Source organism: Peromyscus leucopus, chromosome 1 (assembly GCF_004664715.2).
Source record: "Peromyscus leucopus breed LL Stock chromosome 1, UCI_PerLeu_2.1, whole genome shotgun sequence".
NCBI classification, from domain to species: Eukaryota; Metazoa; Chordata; class Mammalia; order Rodentia; family Cricetidae; genus Peromyscus; species Peromyscus leucopus.
This window is the reverse complement of record NC_051063.1, coordinates 63,006,976-63,024,630: the sequence shown is the minus strand read 5'-3', so window position 1 is coordinate 63,024,630 and position 17,655 is coordinate 63,006,976. Positions and strand designations below refer to the sequence as shown.

The window sequence follows — 17,655 nt, the reverse complement described above, 5'->3', positions numbered from 1 at the left end:
ATTACAAATCCCATCAAATTGACAATCAAGATTAACCATCTTTTGAGATGGCTCAACAGGTAAAGGGGCTTCCTGGGACTCACAGGATGGAAGGAGAGAACCAGCTCTCACCATGTGTCCTCTGATCTCCACATTGCATACCCCTCAATAAATAAATGATAATAAAGTTTTATTTAAATATTAACCATCACAGATAGGATGGTTGTGGTGAATCTCAGAGTCAGTGCAATGGAGGAGTCTGAGACCCTCCTGCAGCCTTGTTCTTGTCTGGGCATAGGCGTTAGGGGTTCCTATTGCTGTCTGTCCAGCACTCCTCATATGGTCCAGAAGCACCTCTGCCAGATGGTGGCTGTGGAAGTTTATTCTTTGATGCTGGCTCTTTGCCTCTTAGAATCTCGCTGGGCAAACTCAGCAGTCTTGCCAGACTTTTGGTTTATTATGTTCTCAGTTTCTTCCATCAGTCTTGGGGCCTTAGAGGGGTCCCTGATTCTTGGGAGGGTCCTGCCTCTTCCATCTCCTGGCTAGGCTCCACCCGGACTGAGTAAAAGAGCATGCAAAGGGACAAAAGTCGGCCTGGTGGGTCTGGCCCAGGATAACCACCTGAGGTGGGGAGCTTCCTCTTCAAAACCATCTGGTTTCATAGAAGAGAGCTGGGGAAGGGCCACCATACTCTCCATTTCCCAGAGAGTCAGGCTCAGCCAGGTCCTCTGCAAAATGTGTTCATAGGAAGAATCCAGTGGGTCCTCTTGGCTAGAGAGGGGGACAGGGGAGCAGCAACAAGTAGTAAAGGGGCCTGGATGGGTGCTGAGAGGTTGTGCACCACATAGCAGTCACCTTGGCAAGGGTGGTCAGTCTATCTTCAGGCCTCAGTTTCCCCATTTGTAAAGGAAGTGGGGTCCTGGAACAGCGCTTCCTTTTGTCCCAGCGTAGAGGCTCGCAAACGCCTCGGGCCTCGGCTCCACGCGGATGGCTTGGGGAAGGAGGTCAGTCCCACCACAAGGGAGCTAGGCTGGAGCCGGTTTGACAGGTGAAGGTTGACCGCTGTAGGTGCTAGGGCTGCACCTCCTGCCCCCCGCCCCCTCTCCCTAGCCCGCCATCTGTGTGACACAGGGTTGGTCCGGCTCTGGTGTCGGTATCCCTGTCTACGTAAAGCCGGGCCCACCCATGACAGCGAGATCCGGGGGCTAGTCAGGTTTACTTTAGGAGGATCCTTCGCCTGGCGGTGCTAACAGGAGGCGCTGCGCTTGCGCGCTCCGCACAGCTTGGGTTCTCCCGGCTGGGATCCGGCCCCATCCAGAGCCACGCCCCCTTACTCCCCCTCCCCCGCCCAGCACCGCGAGAATGCGCACGCCCTCTTGCCCCGCCCATCGCCGGGCGCGAGGCTCAGCGTGCGCGTCGGCGCGTGCGTCGTGCGTGCTCGCGCGCGCGGCCCAGCGAGCGGCGCTCGGGGGCCCGAGTCGGCTGTGGCTAGGCGGCTCCGCGCTCCAGGGCTCCTCGGCGTGACGGCCGCGCCCGCGCTGTTCCAGCCCGCCGCCGAGGCCGCTCCCGGGGCGCGAAGATGCCGGCCGTATCCAAGGGGGACGGGATGCGGGGCCTAGCGGTCTTCATCTCCGATATCCGTAACTGTGAGTGCCAGGCGCCGGGCGGGCCTGAGCGGGGGCGCGGCTGGGGGTCCGCAGGTGCGGCCCGGAGCCTGGGGGTGCGGTCCCGACGGAGAGGGGAATGTGGGCAGCCGCGTGGGTCGACGCAGGCCTGGGAAGGAGGGCTGCGGGGTGCAGATCGCGCGGTGGGGCGGGGGTCCCGCGCGGGCACTTAGGGTGCAGAGCGCGCGTCCTGGGTGCACATCTGGCGGGAGTTGGTTGCCTGCTGCGGGGGCCCAGACTGGGGCGGGGGTGGTGGTGTCCCTGGTACTGGACTGACAGTGGGGTGTGGAGTGGAGATTCAGGCCAGCGTGCGGGGCAGGGTCCTGGACGTGCAGTCTGGCGGTAGGGTGGGGATAGGAGCAGAGGTGCTAGGCAAAGATCAGGGAGTGCAGACCCCTGGTGGAGTGGGTGCATGTATCGGTTTGGACGGCTGGGGATTGCCTGTGGGTGTTCAGACTGAGGTGCGGGGTTTAGGTGTCTTGAGATCTAGGGATAGCGATGGGAGTTTGGGGCGGGGTGGGGTGTCTGTGGGGTTTGTGGCACCGTCGAGGGGCTTCCGGCCCAAGGCGCCCCTCCCCAGCCAGCATGATGTCATCTTGGTCTTTCTAGTAATGGAGCTTTTAACCCAGCCTTTTCCAAAACAGCGTGGATTTTCTCTTTGGGCGGGGATCGGGACAGCGTACGTCTCGGACCTGATTGAGGCGGCATGTTGGGCGATGATTAGATCTCACCCACTGCGATTAAAGTGACTCATTCCCCCAGGGAACCGGCAGCAGCCGGGTGTGGATGCTGGAAGCTGCTCCTGCTTCTCTGCTGAGCAGTTCTGTAGCCAGTGTCCCCTGGGTGGGAAAAAAAAATCCGCCCAAAGTGAAATGGGTAGGAAGGTTAAAGGTCAGGCAGGGCGGGTGCCCGGGACTTTGGCTTACAGAAACTTCTGAGGGTTATCAGACATCCCCTTACTGAAGAGAAGAAAAGCCATTTTCCTGTCAGTTGTTTATTATTTTTCCCCCCCTGGTATCCAGCAAATAGCTGACTCCATGACTTTTGTTACTTTAGAGGTTAATGTGTGTCCTGAGGAATTTTGCCCAGTTTTCTCGTCACACTAACATGTCATTTTATGCTGTATCCCTAAGACTGGGTGCAGGACCCCAGCTTGCCTGTGGGACTGTAGGATTCTGGAAGAGTAGACTTCTGTCCCTCCCTGCTCTGCAAAGGTACAGGCATCCTTGGACTAGGGCTTACCAAAACTTTAAACAGTAACATTTATAGTCATGATGCATTTTTCTTTTCTTAAAATTTTTGTAAGAAACTACATTTATAGGTGTGTGTGTGTGTGTGTGTGTGTGTGTGTGTGTGTGTAGGTGTATTTATCTACAAGCCATGGTGGCTGTGTGGTGGTCAGAGGACAACTCTCCCTGAGAAATCTCTTTCCCCCTTCCATCATGTGGGTCTTCAGGTGTGGCATCAAGTACCTTTACCCCATGTCACACCCCCCCCCAGCCTTCCCTCCCTCCAGCCATCACCCCAGTCCCATCCTTGTGTTTTCTGAAGAGGGTGACACTGAGCAGGTCATTGAAAGTGAAAGCCAGTTTCTCACCCAGCTAGTTACCACTTGTTAGACAGGTGTCCTGTGTTTGATCAGAGAGGGCACATGGTGAGAACTTGGTAAATAACTTATTGGCTGACTGTAGAGCAGGCCTTCCCTGCCTTCGCACAGCTCATCTTTGGGGAATGATTGGCATTTGTTGTGGGGGGATCATTCTGTGTGAGTATGTTCGGCAGCACCAGGTGCCTCAGTTGTAATAGTGGTAAATTGTTCCCCAAAGGTGTAGGGAATGTGTAAGACCATCCCTAGCGGAGCCATTGAAGGGGGGGTACCTGGGACTCTCTAGGAGCCAGGTCTCTGTGTAACCCAGCCATCATCTCAGAAGAACCTTCCTTACTCTCAGGCCTCTTCCAAGGAGCCGTGTCCTCTGTTGTGATGTTGGCTTTTCCAGTGGAGTCTATGTCCTGCTGTACAGGAAGCACCAAAATAAGGGCCTCTGTGCCTTGCTCTTCACTTCACCCTTTCTGTGCCCCTCAGTGTCTGGCACACAATATGTGCTCTGTGAGTGAGTCAGCTCCAAGCAAGACACAGAAGCTCTCACTTGGGAGCAGGGACCAGAGCTGCTGTGAACTTGATCCCTAGGCCATGGGGAGGGGGTCACTGCTTCCCCTTTTCCTGAGTTTGTGTTTATTGTTTTCTCATGATGAGAGTGAGTGGTGGCTCTGTGGAGAGGGGGTCCCAGGTCAGCCCCTAAGGTGCAGTGCTGGATTGGCTCCACTACCACCAGCCCAGTAGCCGGGAGCCATCAGCCGGGGCTCTCAAGGGTTGCATGTGACCTGCAGTGTCATTAGAGTTTGTTCCGTCTGTTTCAGCAGCATTGTTAACCTGATGATTCTCTCTGAAGGCCTGTGGTCAACATTGAGAGAAAGGGAAGGGTCAAGGTGGACAGGATGTGAGCCTGGAGGTTCTGCATCTGTTTGCACTTGGGTTACTAGTTTACCCTCCTAGAATAGGCAACCACCAACCTGTTCTCATGTCACTTAGACCTGTAGCTTTGCAGCTCAGGTAACAGAAAATAAAACTGACTTGCTCCTTCCTGATCTACTTCAGCCAGGGCTATGAATCGGTAATGTGATTTCTGTGTGTCAGAGTCCTGTAAATTGCTTCTGTTTCTCTTGCCTTTGTTTATTTTTCTATGTGTATGTATGTGTGTGCCTGCTTGTTTATATGTATATCATGTGCCTGCAGGTGCCAGAAGAGGCCAGAAGGCGTTGAAGTCCCTGGAACAGGAGTTACAGGTGGTTGTGATCTACCCATGTGGTTGGTGGGTGCTGGGAACTGAACCTGTGTCCTTTGCAAGAGCAACAAGTGTTCCTGATGACTGGGCCATCTCAGCTTGTTTCTTTCTTCTTTAAATAACAACACATACACAATATATATACAATGTATGAGTGTTTTGCCTGCATGTCTGTCTCTCTGTATGTATGTATGCCACATATGTGTCTGATGCCTGTAGAGGTCAGAAGAGGATATCAGATCCCTTGGAACCGGAGTTATAGACAGTTCTTAGCAGCCATGTTGGTGCTAGGAATTGAACCAGTATCCTCTGCAAGAGCAGCCAGTAGTCTTTTTTTTTTTTTTCCGTTCCTCGAGACAGGGTTTCTCAGTGTAGCCCTGGCTGTCCTGGAACTCGCTCTGTAGACCAGGCTGGCCTCGAACTCAGAGATGTACCTGCCCCTACCTCCTGAGTGCTGGGATTAAATGCATGTGCCACTATCCCCAGGATAGCCAGTGTTCTTAACTGCTGAGCCATTGCCATTTCTCTCTTAAGTTGTCATGAAAAAAATTTTGGGCTGATAAGATAGCTCAACTGGTAAGGGCACTGGCTGCCAAGCCTGATGACCGTAGTTCCATCCCTGGAACCAACATGGTGGAAGGAGAGAACTGAATCACAAAATTTGTTCTTTAACATCTACATGCACATTGGCGTGTGTGCTGTGGCACATGTACCCCACCAAATGTTAAAAAAGAAAAATTCTAGGTTTTTTTTTTAGGTCCAAGTTTTAAAATAATTCCCCCCCAGACAGGGTTTCTCTGTGTAGCTTTGCTCCTTTCCTGGAACTCACTTTGTAGACCAGGCTGGCCTCGAACTCACAGAGACCCGCCTGGCTTTGCCTCCCAAGTGCTGTAATTAAAGGCGTGTGCCACCACTGCCCGGCCCTTTTCCTTTCTTTCTTTCTCTCTTGCTTTCTTTCTTGCTTGCTTGCTTTCTTTCTTTCTTTCTTTCTTTCTTTCTTTCTTTCTTTCTTTCTTTCTTTCTTTCTTTCTTCTTTCTCTCCCTCCCTCCCTCCCTCCCTCCCTCCCTCCCTCCCTCCCTCCCTCCCTCCTTCTCTCTCTCTCTCTTTTTTTTTCTCTTCAAGACAGGGTTTCATTGTGTAGCTCTGGCTGTCCTGGAACTCGCTCTGTAGACCAGGCAGACCTTGAACTCACAGAGATCTGCCTGCTTCTGCCTCTCAAGTGCTGGGATTAAAGGCATGCACCACCACTGCCTGGCTATAATTTCTTATTTTGAAATAATTATAGATTCATAGGAAGTTGTCTTAGTTAGAGTCTGTCTTGCTTCAATGAAATGCCATGACCAAAAAGCAAGTTGGGGAGGAAAGAGTTTATTAGTTTTTTTAAATACAGCATTGCTGTTCATCACTGAAGGAAATCAGAGCAGGAACTCAAACAGGGCAGGACTGCAGGCAGGAGCTGATGCACAGGCCATGGAGGGGAGCTGCTTACTGGCTTGTTTCCCATGGCTTTCTCAGCCCACCTTCTTATAGAACCCAGGACCACCAGCCCAGGGATACCACCATCCACTCAATTGATCACTAATTGAGAAAATGCCTTACAGCTGGATCTCACGGAGGCATTTCCTTAACTGAGGTTTCTTCCTCTCTGATGACTCTAGCTAGTGTCAAGTTGACCCACACAACCCGTCAGTACAGAAGTGGTGAAGAAATTGACAGGAAGGTCCTTGGCATCCTCTACCCCACCTTTCCTGATGTGGACATCATTTGTAAATAGGGTGTTTTCAACACGGGAAAACAGGCAGTACAAACACTGGGCTATTTATATTTCATTATTTTATTTATTTATTTGCTGCTGGGGAGTAAACTGAGAGCTTTGAGTATTTCAGCCCTAGATGTCAGTAGTTTTATCTGTACTCGTGTGTCTGAGTGTGTGTGGGTGTGTGGTGCCGAGTGGTTTTAGTTTGAATAGCTTCGTGTCATTTACACATCTGTGAGAGATTGCTCTGCTCTGTTACCATGAAGCTCCCTGGCATAAGCGCTCATAGCCACACCTACCGCCTCCCACCATGGCAACCGCTAATCTGCTCGCCAGCTCTGTAATTTTGTGATCTCAAGGATGTCACATAAATGGAATTATAGAGCGTGTGACCTTTGGAGGTTGGCTTTTTCACTCAGTATGGTACTTGACACCCATATAGGCTGTTGTGTTAATAGTGTTCCAAGGAAACCACAGCCGTTCTGACGTTGGGGGTTTGGAATTTTATGTGCTTTTCCATGGATGATGTATGTCCATGAAGGAGAACCATATATAACTTATTTAGCATGTCTTCTTCTTTAGTTTTTGCAGTGCTGAGGATGGAACCCAGGCCTCACTCGTTAGGCTAGAGCACTGTCACTGAGCCACAACCCCAGCCAAGTGGAACTTACCTTTGTGCACTGCCCTTGACATACCAGCAGTCCAGTATGATTGGGAATACCAGGGATCCCCGATGGTTTGGCCTGATGGGGTTTTTGTTTTTGTTAATATGCATGAAAACAATGCACAGTCCATGAAAATCTGGCTTTGAATTTGGATCTTTTCCTGGGCTTCTTGTGTCATGATCCTTTTGTAGTACTGAGCAGTGGCAGTGAGAATAACATCCCCTTAGTCCCTGGTCACCAGTATAGACAAGTGTGACTTTGCAGTGTGTTGTGCTGCTGAGCTTGAGGCTCTGGGTTAAGTGTGTTCTGTGCCTTTTCTGATACACTATTTTCACCTTACTGTGGATTTACTGGGGCATAGCTTCATCACAAGTTGAAGAACATCTTTCTGTAACAGTGCTGAACATGGCATATTCTAAGAATTGATGTAGAACAGGCAGGACTGCCACAGAAAGACAGAAGGTCCTTGTGATAGTAGTCATTTGCTATGGACAGGAAATTGCAAAAATTGCCATTTATCCCTGTGTGGGGATGGAGCTTGGAGACAATGTAGGTGCTTTTATCATGCTTGGATGTCTCATGGTTAATTACTGTAGGAGCTCAGGAGGGTGGTCAAGTGGTGTCTCATGTTCCTAAGAGAAGAATTTAGTTCGCTGTGCTCAGCTGGCAGGGTCTACTGTCATGGATGCCCCTTTGAATTGTACTTTAGCATTACTAAAGTCTCAAACATTTATTTATTCACAGAATCTCAGTTATTAGCCATTAGTTGGACATGGAGAAATGGAACATAACAATTCAAATTCTGCTTAAGTTCCATGGAAACATTAAATATGAAGTTGGTACTTGATTTTCCTGACTAATGGTAAAGGTAATAAATTAGACCTGGTCTGTTGAATGTTTTTATTTATTTATTTAAAGACTTATTTATTTATTTGGTTTTCTTTGAGACAGGATTTCTCTGGTTTTTTTTTTTTTTTTTTTTTTGTTTTCTTTGTTTGACTTGCTTTATTATTTATTTAAAGAGTGATAACTCAGGGTTAGAGGGCAGGCTCAATTTTTTAAAAAAAGATTTATTTATTTATTATGTACGCCTGCACACCAGAAGAGGACACGAGATCTTGTTATAGATGGTTGTGAGCCACCATGTGGGTGCTAAGAATTGAACTCAGGACCTCTGGAAGAGCAAGCAACCAATGCTCTTAACCTCTGAGCCATCTCCCCAGCCCTGACTTGCTTTATTTTTAATTGTGTTTGGGGTTATGTGCACATGAAGGCAGGTGCCTGTGGGGCATCAGATCCACTAAGGCTGGAATTGAAGGTGGTTGTGAGCTTCAAGTCCTTTGTAAGAGCAGCAAACTCAGTTGGGTGGTGGTGCGTGCCTTTAATCCCAGCCCTTGGGAGGCAGAGGCAGTCTGTGAGTTCAAGGCCAGTCTGGTCTACAGAGCGAGTCAGGACAGCCAGGACTGTTACACAAAGAAACCCCATCTCGGGGGTGTGGGGTGTGGGGGAAAGAGCAGCAAACTCTTATAACTGCTGACCCATCTCTCCAGCCCTTGTTTTAATTTTTGAAAAAATTTTACTTTTGTGAGACAAGGTCTCATACTGTGTCCAGGCTGACTTGGAATTTACTGTGTAGTCCTGTTGTCTTAGCTCTCTGAGTATAGTGTGAGCTATCATGCTTGGAATATTTATTAACTGACTAATTAATTAATTTGGAAATAAGGTCTTCCTAGGTAGCCCAGGCTGCCTCTGTAGTGCTGAGATTATTGTCACGTGTCACCATGCCTAACTTTTTGTTGAATTTCAAAAGAACCTTCAAAGTTAAAGTCCATGCAGTTTACTTTGTCATCTTCCCTGACTTCCCATTGAAAGTGCTGACTTTTGGAGAAGAATGCTTGCCTTGCTCATTTTCTTTTGCAATCTTCTGCATAATTCATATTCCTTAGAAACCCATTTTGAAAACTTGTGACAGTATGAAGAGGGATGAGGAAGGAAGTCTCTGCTACAGGCAGGGCTCCTATGCTACACTGTTGGTTGGGGCTGCCAGGAAATGCCCACATGATCTTCACAGCACTTTCTCTCCCTCCTCCTCTGAAGGGTGGTATCACTGTCTCTTTTATGACAAGTTGGCTATCCCATTGGTAGCGTCTTCCCATGTCAGTACCTAGCAGTAATCTCAGCTGCCCTCCCTGCCCCCAGTGTATCCCAGGCTTGCCTTGAATCCACGTGGATTCTAGGATGGCAGGTGTGTGGCACCATGCTTGGTACCTCTTTCCTCTTAGAGTGATTCTTCTGCTGCTTTGGCAACTGCTTGCAGCAGGGTTCTTAGAAAGGCTGTCTCTGTGGGATTAAATGGCATTTCCTTGGCTCTTTGAAAAACAAATGAGTCAGAGTAGAAGGGCAGATGAGCATCTGCTGTAGAAAATGGTTATTTAAAAAAAAAAAGTTTTATTTTATGTGTATGAGTGTTTTGTTTGCATGTATGTCTGAGCACTGAATGCATGCCTGGTGCCTGAGATCAGAAGGTGTTGGATTCCCTGCAACTTGAGTTCTGGATGCCTGTTAATGCTATGTGGGTGCTGGGAAATGAACCCTGGGCCTTTGCAGGAAAACAAGTGCTCTTAACCACTGAACCATCTTCTCATCCCCGAAACAGTATTTTGAAGAGTTTATACTAGTATGAGAAGAGGTGAAATACATAGTAGGAACTCTTGAGCAGAAGGACTGAGCTCTGGTGGATTTTACCTGTGGCAGATTCTTGAGCATGAGGCCAACTCCAGAGCTCAAACTTTAGGATATATAAGGTTCTAAAAACAAAAGTACTTTTATTAATCTGTAGTAAATTTGTCAAAAATGTTGGTTGGCCTAGACGGCTAAGACAGCTGAGAGGGTTAAGGTATGCAGGACTGACAACCAGTTTGCTCCTTGGGATCTGTGTGAAGGAAGGAAAGAACCAGTTTCTTCAGGTTGTCCTCTGACCTCAGCACATGTCCGACAGCACATGTGGACACTCACACATGCACAGAGAAGTAGATGTAATTTAAAAAGAAAGAAAAAAAAAAAAACCCCAAAACAAAAAACCACTATGCTGAAGCCATGCATGCTAGTGTAAACCTTTAATTCCAGAGGCAAGACTGCATTTGATGTCAGCCTGGGTTTCACAGTGAAATGCTATCACAAAGAAAAAAACCCTCTTAAATCAGAAAACAAACAACAAAACAAAACAGTGGACCAGCACTGCTATTGGGATGGACAGGATGGGCCCTTGCCTGATCGATTTCTCAGGTCTGGAGGTGGAGTGGGATGGACACCTTTCTTGATGGAATTCTCTGATTGGAGGTGTGTGGTCCTACAGGAGTCATAGAGAAATAATAGAGATACATACAGTATTTGGATATTATAAATCAGCAATTCCAAGGTAACTTTGGAGGGCTGTGTGCTTGGGTGTGGCCTTGCCCAACAAGCATTCTTTTTCAGGTGGAAGTGTATGGTGTAGTCCCTTCCTGACTGCAGGTTAATAAAATACTGGAATGTTCCCCTCCCACCCTCCCATTTGGTCAGCAGTGAATGGCATGTGGCCTGATAGAAGGCCTGATATGGAAGCTATGGGAGGTACAAAGTTGGATGGCTTCTTTCAGCTTCTGTATGTAGAAGCTAAATAAAAATCTTCCCAGTTGGAAAGAAATTCAGATTGAATGGCATTCACTTAAAACACAGATGATCAAGGTGGGTGTTCTACATACCTGTAATCCCAACACTGCAGAGGCTGAAGCAGGAGGATCATGAATTCTAGACCATTCTGGGCTACAAGGCTGCTGAAAACAGCAGCAACAAGAATAAACCCCAAACCAAAGAACAAAGCCAAACGGTACTAAGTTGTGTGCTGCCTCAAACGTAAGGGTTTGCTTTTTGCTTTTTGACTTTCTTGACTTCCACGTGGAGGCCAATAAGGCTGACATGTCCTGAAAACAGTGCCACATGTCAGTTTTATTCTGGGAGAGTTTCAAGGTGTCTAGGATTAATTGAGTGTTCCTATGCTGAGATGGGGGCCACAGCAGTGTTTCATAATTAGTCCTGGGGTGGATGTCACATTGTTAGGCTTGGCTAAACAAGATGCATAAAACATAGCTTGTGAGTAGACAGCAGCTTCACTGGAAATAGTGCCCTGTACACAGAACTGCTGAAGATGAAGAGAATGTGGAGCCTGAGGTCACAAAGTCAGTGCTAGCATAACCCTTCAGGGAACTGGGTGGAGAAGGGTGTTACTCCTGGCCACACTGTGGCCCCTGCAGCCATGAATTCACCAACCTCACCCATTTCTCCTTAGTATTGTTGGAGAAAAAGAGCTAGGGGATTAGAGGTGGGAATGAGGGTAGGTTAGGTCACGAGGGGTTCTGTGGGGGTACAAAGCTAGGCTGGTAGTAGTAGTGGGATTTTCAGAGGGGTGGGCAGGGATGTGACCACATCTGGTAGGTGCCCCCCCCATGGAAAAGGGGTCCTGCTGTGGAGGTCCGATTCTTTGTTGTCAGGTGCTGTCATCATGCAGTTCCCAAGGCCACTGAAGCTTTGGGCCAGTGGCTCTCTTCCTGCATTGTGTGCTCATGTGGAAAAACCTGCAGCCAGGGTTTCATGTCAGTCTGGTTCCTCTGCCCTGTGTGTGTCTAGAGCCTGAAACTTCAACCTGGTGAGAACCACCATGGCTCTGCATTTGCCCTTCTCCCATTTACCTTTCTTGGCACTGGCCCCAAGGTTGGGTGTCTGTCTACAGGTTAGCTGAAAGGCAGGGAGGCTAGATTTACATTGGATTGTCTTCTGATGAAAGTGAGGCAGGTGGGATGAACCCATAGAGGTCACCCTGGGGCCCAGGCTGCTGGCTCTCCAAGCTCCCAGGCAGCTGCCTGAGGGCAGGCTATGCTTTCTTCTGTGAAGTGATGGAAACAAGTCTGTTCTAGTTGCAGTTTAAAGCACTAGATTGATGGTGAAATCTTTTAAAATGATGAAAATATATGATGAGTATTTTGGAATTTTTCTGGTTTGCATTTTTTAATACTTCAAAATATACTTCTGAAGCTGGGTGTGGTGGTTCATGTCTTTCTTTAATCCTAGCACCTGGGAGCAGAGGCAGGTGGATCTCTGTGAGTCTAAGGCTAGCCTGGTCTACACAGTTCCAGGACAGCCAGAGCTACGTAATAATAGAGACCTATCTCAAAAAACAAAAAGAGCAAGCAAGCAAGCAAGCAAGCAAGCAAGCAAGCAAGCAAGCAAATAGTTCTGAAGCCCAGCATTGTGCATGCTGTACCCCTAGCACTTGGGAAGCAGAGGCAGGCAGGAGGATCAGGCAATCCTTGGCTACATAGCAAGTTTGAGGCTAGCCTTAGATCACTTGAGAACCTTTCTGAAAACAAACCAAATCAAACCATAGCAAAAACACCAAACCACCCACAAAACAACAAAAACCAGTTCAGTAGCTCCCCCCCCCCCCAGACAGGGTTTCTTTGTGTAGCTTTGGAGCCTGTCCTGGAACTTGCTCTTAGACCAGACTGGCCTCGAACTCAGAGATCCACCTGCCTCTGCCTCCTGAGTGCTGGGATTAAAGGCGTGCACCGCTTCCTCCCAGCACTTTTTTTACTTTTATTTTTGGTGGAGGTGGTTGTTGCTGGCCATAGTACCAACAGATCAGAGCCTAGCTTTGAACCCCATTGTGTCTTAGAAATTAGAAAATCTTTGACCAGTTTTAAGCTTATTGGTACTGTGGGCTGTTGTGAGTCCATTTACAAGGAAGGAATCCTCAGTATGTTCTCTCTCTGGTAGATTCCTCACCACTATTAACACATACCAGACTCTTCACTACTGCTACTACTACTACTGCTACACGCGCGCGCACGCACGCACGCACGCACGCACGCACGCATGCACGCTGATGGCTACATCAGTTAGGCTGGCCTCCATTTCCTAGGTTCAGTCATTTTCCTGCCTCAGCTTCAGGAGTAGCTGGGAAGACGGTGTGCTCCACCCTGCTGGCTGCATTCAGTCCATGTTAAACTTTTGTTGCTGTATTGAACTGCACCCTGAATTGTCCCTGCATAGAGTAGCAAATCCCTTTCTCCTAGAAAGGGAGAGTATAGCTGGAGGGAGCTGCAGGGTAAATATCCTGCCAGGGAGTACCAGGTCCTTCTGCCTCTGAGGCTGGCCCAGCCTCTGAAGGTCGCATTCATTTTTTTTTTTTTTTCTTCCTTTAAAGATCAGGTCACACTTAGTAGCTCTGGATGTCCTGGAACTCACTATGTAGACCAGGCTGGCCTGGGATTCTCTGGGATTAAAGGCATGTACCACCTTGCCTGGCTTTTGAAGCTGACATTCTTGTCATTGTTTTCCTTATGGTGGGAGGGTGTATCCAGTTCTGTGAAGTGCTATTTCCTTGATATTCTCTGATGTGACATTGCTGCAGACCTAATTTAAATGTGCTGCTTCTTTTTTTTTAAACAAGTAACCTAGAAAATGAGCAGGATGTGGAAGTGCACCCTTAGGATCGCAGCACTCTGGAGGCTGAGGCACGAATAGTGGGTTTGAGGTGAGATTTAGTGAGACTCACAAAAAATAACACCACAGATCTGTATATTATGCTCCTTTGCTATACTTTTATTCTTATTTTCTTTTAGCTTTGCTAGGGGTGGAAGCTGGGGCTGTGGGATCCTAGGCACATGCTCTCTGTACTCCTATATAGTAAATTACAGGTGATTTTTTTTTCCAAACCAAGGTCTCACTATGTAGCCTAGATTGGCCTTGATGCCTGATCCCCCTGTCTCAGCCCTCCTAGTGCTGGGATTCCAGGTGCTACCACATTTGACTTGTGTTGCTTTTTTTTTTTTTAAGACAAGATCTCACTGTGTAGACCAGGCTGGTTTTGAACTCAGATCCATCTGCTTCTGCTTCCTGAGTGCTGGGATAAGGCTTCTATTTGCTATGATTTTGGTATAGCCCCTTCCTTGAAGGGTATTCTGAGGGCATATGTTTCAAATTTCCTTTATTTTTTTTCTAGATTGTGTGTATACATGGGCACTGGAGTGCATATTTTTTTTTTAATTAATTGGTCAGGGATGGTGATACACACCTTTAATACCAACACTAAGTAAATACATAAAATTATTTTATGTTTTTTGAATTTTGAGACAGGGTTTTTCTACATAACCCTCGATGTTCTAGAACTTGCTGTATAAATCAGGCTGGCCTCAAACTCACAGAGATCTGCCTGCCTGTAGCTCCTGAGGGCTAGGATTAAAGGCATGTGACACCACACCCATCTAAAATTGATTTTTTTTTTTTGACATAGGTTGCACTATGTAGCCCTACTGGTCTGGAACTCTATGTAGACCAGGTTAGCCTTACACAGAGATTGCTTGTTCTACTTTATTAGTGCTTGGGTTAAAGGCATGGGCCCTGTACCTGACCTAGATCTGCCTATTCTCCCCTGTCACCTTCCATCCTGAATGATACAGCAGGAAGGCAGGCCCTTGTCAACTGCCTGATCTCTTAGCTATGGGTTGTTTGAAATAGGTACTGAAGAGATTGATCAGTGGATATAAGCATGTGCCGTTCTTGCAGAGGACACCTAGTGTGCCACCACCGCCCGGCTGATGATGTCAGTGCCCTTATCCTTGGGATTGGAGTTTTTTAGATGAGTGAGTTTATAGTTCTGAAGTCTGAAAGACAGACTTAAACAGAGAAAAGGTTGATTTTTCTCCCAGCTTTGGAGTTTTCAGTCCTTGAGTGGTTTGGTCCTATTGTTTGTGGGTCTGGTGGGACTTCATGGAAGGAACACGTGGAGCAAAGTCACTTAACTAAGCACCAGGAAGAGAAAGAGGTAGAGGAGGATGGGGACTACAGTCCCTTAGAGCAGGCCCCACGACTCTGGGTCCCCCTTCTTAGGTTGCTTCTACCCATGGCCTCCCAAAATTGGGGAGCAAGCTTTTAACAACACATTGGCTTTTGGGGGACACCCAGATTTAAATAGTAGCTTCATCAATTTTGAAACACGTGTCTGCACTGGCCTTCCAGCTGCTGACCTGCAGTGTTAGATCCCGTCGACATGCTGGGCACCACGTGCCTCAACCTCTTTTGAGTACCCTGTGCTGCCCCACCTGCTCTGCCTTCTGCTGTTCACAACCTCTGCCTGTTAGTTGCCTTCTTGCTCCTTTTAAGTTGCTTCTGGGTTTTTTTTTTTTTTTTTTTTTTTTTTGTCCCTGGGGTGACATTTTCCTGGGATTTAGACAGTGTGAGTCCCACCTTGGTTTTGAATCATCCTCCTGTCTATAAATACCACAGAGCTTTGTTCTGGGCTCAAGCCCTGTCATTTGGGGACAATTTGGTGTGGCAAGGAAGGACCAGAGTAGCCTTAGGCCTGGGGCTAATTTCACTCTTTTCTCTCTTTGTCTCTCTCTCTAAGAGTCTTGTAGGCTAAGCTGACCTCCAGCATACTGTGTGCTTACTGTGTAGTGGACACTGGACTTGAACTCGTGATTTTCCTGCCTCCACTTACTGAGTACTGCAATTACAGGTGTGAGCCACAATACCTGGCTTTCATTTCCACTTTTATGGCAGGTTCTTTCTCCAGGGGCAGGCCACATTGGGCTTATTGAGCTGAGTGATTTTCTATTAACCAGGCAGTGCTTGTCAAGTCTTCCCACAGAGTCCCTTCCCTGCTCAGTTCAGTGAGGCAGCAGGCCTGGATCCCCTCTCCTGGGCAGGAGGCTGGAGTCAGAGCTTAGCTCTGATGTCTGTCTTCTCTCTTTTTTTTCCTTCTTTTGTTCCTTGAGACAGGGTTTCTTTGTGTAGCTCTGGCTGTCCTGGAATTCACTCAGTAGACCAGGCTGACCTCAAACTCAGAGATCCGCCTGCCTCTGCCTCCTGAGTGCTGGGATCAAAGGCGTGGGCCATCACAGCCTGCCTCTCAGGTGTCTTCTTAGATCTTTAAGAGAGGGTAAGTCTGGGCCCTGCTTGTGGCCAGTAGGTTTGGGGAGATGTTTGTTACAAAAGAGTGGAGTTTAGAGAAGAGGTAGAAATGTAGGGTGCCTTTACAGTGACATTTAAAGCTGGAGTGGAGGGCTCACTGGGTGAGGGCATGAAGGTACAGGCCCAGGAGGAGAAATGGAATCATCACTCTGGCCACCCTAGTTCTGCAGCTGACTGCAGGTTTTGTGCATTTCCCTACTCTGGCTGAGCAAGTGAGGCAGCTGCTGTGGCTACTGCTGCTGCTGAGTGCTGGGGCCCAGATTTGGATCATGCAGGCTACAGACTGCAGTGCACACCCTCTTTTGAGGGTGTCCTAGGTGTATTGGGGTTGGGAGGATCAGAGGCCAGTAAGGAAGGAGGTTTAGATAAGTCTGGTGGGTTGTAGGGGACAGTAATAATTAACTTAACGCTTCCAAGAGTTTTGCTGTAAGGGGCAATGAGAATAGGTAGTGACTGCAGAGGTAGTGGGTGTGTTGGCTTCCTGTCACTTCATGACAGGTCCACTTAAAACCATAGCACATCCAGGCACCATTGGGACTTGGGAAATAGCTCACTTAGTAAAGTGTTTGCCCCATAAGTGTGGAAGCCTTACTTAAACCCCCAGCACCCATGTAAAAAGCTGTGTAGGGCTAGTAGTGGTGGCATAGGCCTTTAATCCCAGCACTGGAGAAGCAAAGGTAGGCAAATCTGAGTTCGAGGCCAGCTTAGTCTACATAATGAGTTCCAGGCCAGCCAGGGCTACATAGACTATGTTTCAACACCCTTTTCCAACCAAACAGAAAATTGCCTGTGATGTCCTTTTGGGGGGCGGGCAAGGTATCAATATGTAGACCATGTTAGCCTCACCTCAAACAAACAGAAATCTGCCTACCTCTGCTTTCTGAGTCCTGGGATTAAAGGACTGGCTGTGGATTATACTTTTTTTTTTTTTTTTGGTTTTTCGAGACAGGGTTTCTCTGGGTAGCTTTGCGCCTTTCCTGGAGCTCACTTGGTAGCCCAGGCTGGCCTCGAACTCACAGAGATCCGCCTGGCTCTGCCTCCCGAGTGCTGGGATTAAAGGCGTGCGCCACCACCGCCCGGCGGATTATACTTTTAATACCAGCACTGGGAAGGAGGCGATGGGGAATTTCTGGGGCTGGCTGACTAGCCAGTCTAGCCTACTTGATGAATTTTAGGTTCAGTGGCCAAAACAAACAAACAAACAAACAAACAAACAAACAAACAAACATAAAACAAATAAACAAAAATAAAGGTGGGCCGGGCAGTGGTAGCCCATGCCTTTAATCCCAGCACTCAGAAGCAGATGGATCTCTGAGTTCACGGCCAACAACCTGTTCTATAGAACAAGTTCCAGGGCTAAACAGAGAAACCTTGTTTTGAAAAACCAACAGTAACCAAACAAAAAACCAAAACAAGGTGTAGATGGTGCCTGAGAAATGATGCCCGAGGGTGATCTCTGGCTTCTACATGTACACATGGGCAGGCTCATCCACGTAGATGTGTGCATATACATACATGAAAGAGAAGGGAGGAATGAGCCCTAGTCACCATGGTTCACAGCTTACCTGAGTGGGTGTCATAGATTGTTCTGGTGTCTGAAAGGGATCTGGGGTAAATTCTCTAATTTACTTAGAAGCTATGTGCTGAATTTGGCTCCTGTGGAAGGGCCGAAGTCCCCTCCTTGACTGGCTGCAAGTCTAGGGTGGGTACACGCAGGATGGCAGGATGGTGGCTCAGT

At 48.0% G+C, this 17,655-nt stretch overlaps 1 protein-coding gene across 2 annotated transcripts in view; it reads left to right on the top strand.

Annotated features, from left to right (window-relative positions):
• Nucleotides 1-1,383: 1,383 nt before the first annotated feature.
• Ap2a2 (adaptor related protein complex 2 subunit alpha 2) overlaps nucleotides 1,384-17,655 on the top strand; it is a 73,804-nt gene continuing 57,532 nt past the window's right edge. For both annotated transcript variants that reach the window (XM_028870433.1, XM_028870428.1), the window contains exon 1: nucleotides 1,384-1,625. In XM_028870433.1, coding sequence (XP_028726266.1) covers nucleotides 1,559-1,625 — 67 coding nt within the window. In that variant the 5' untranslated portion in view covers nucleotides 1,384-1,558. The remainder of the gene's footprint in view (nucleotides 1,626-17,655) is intronic.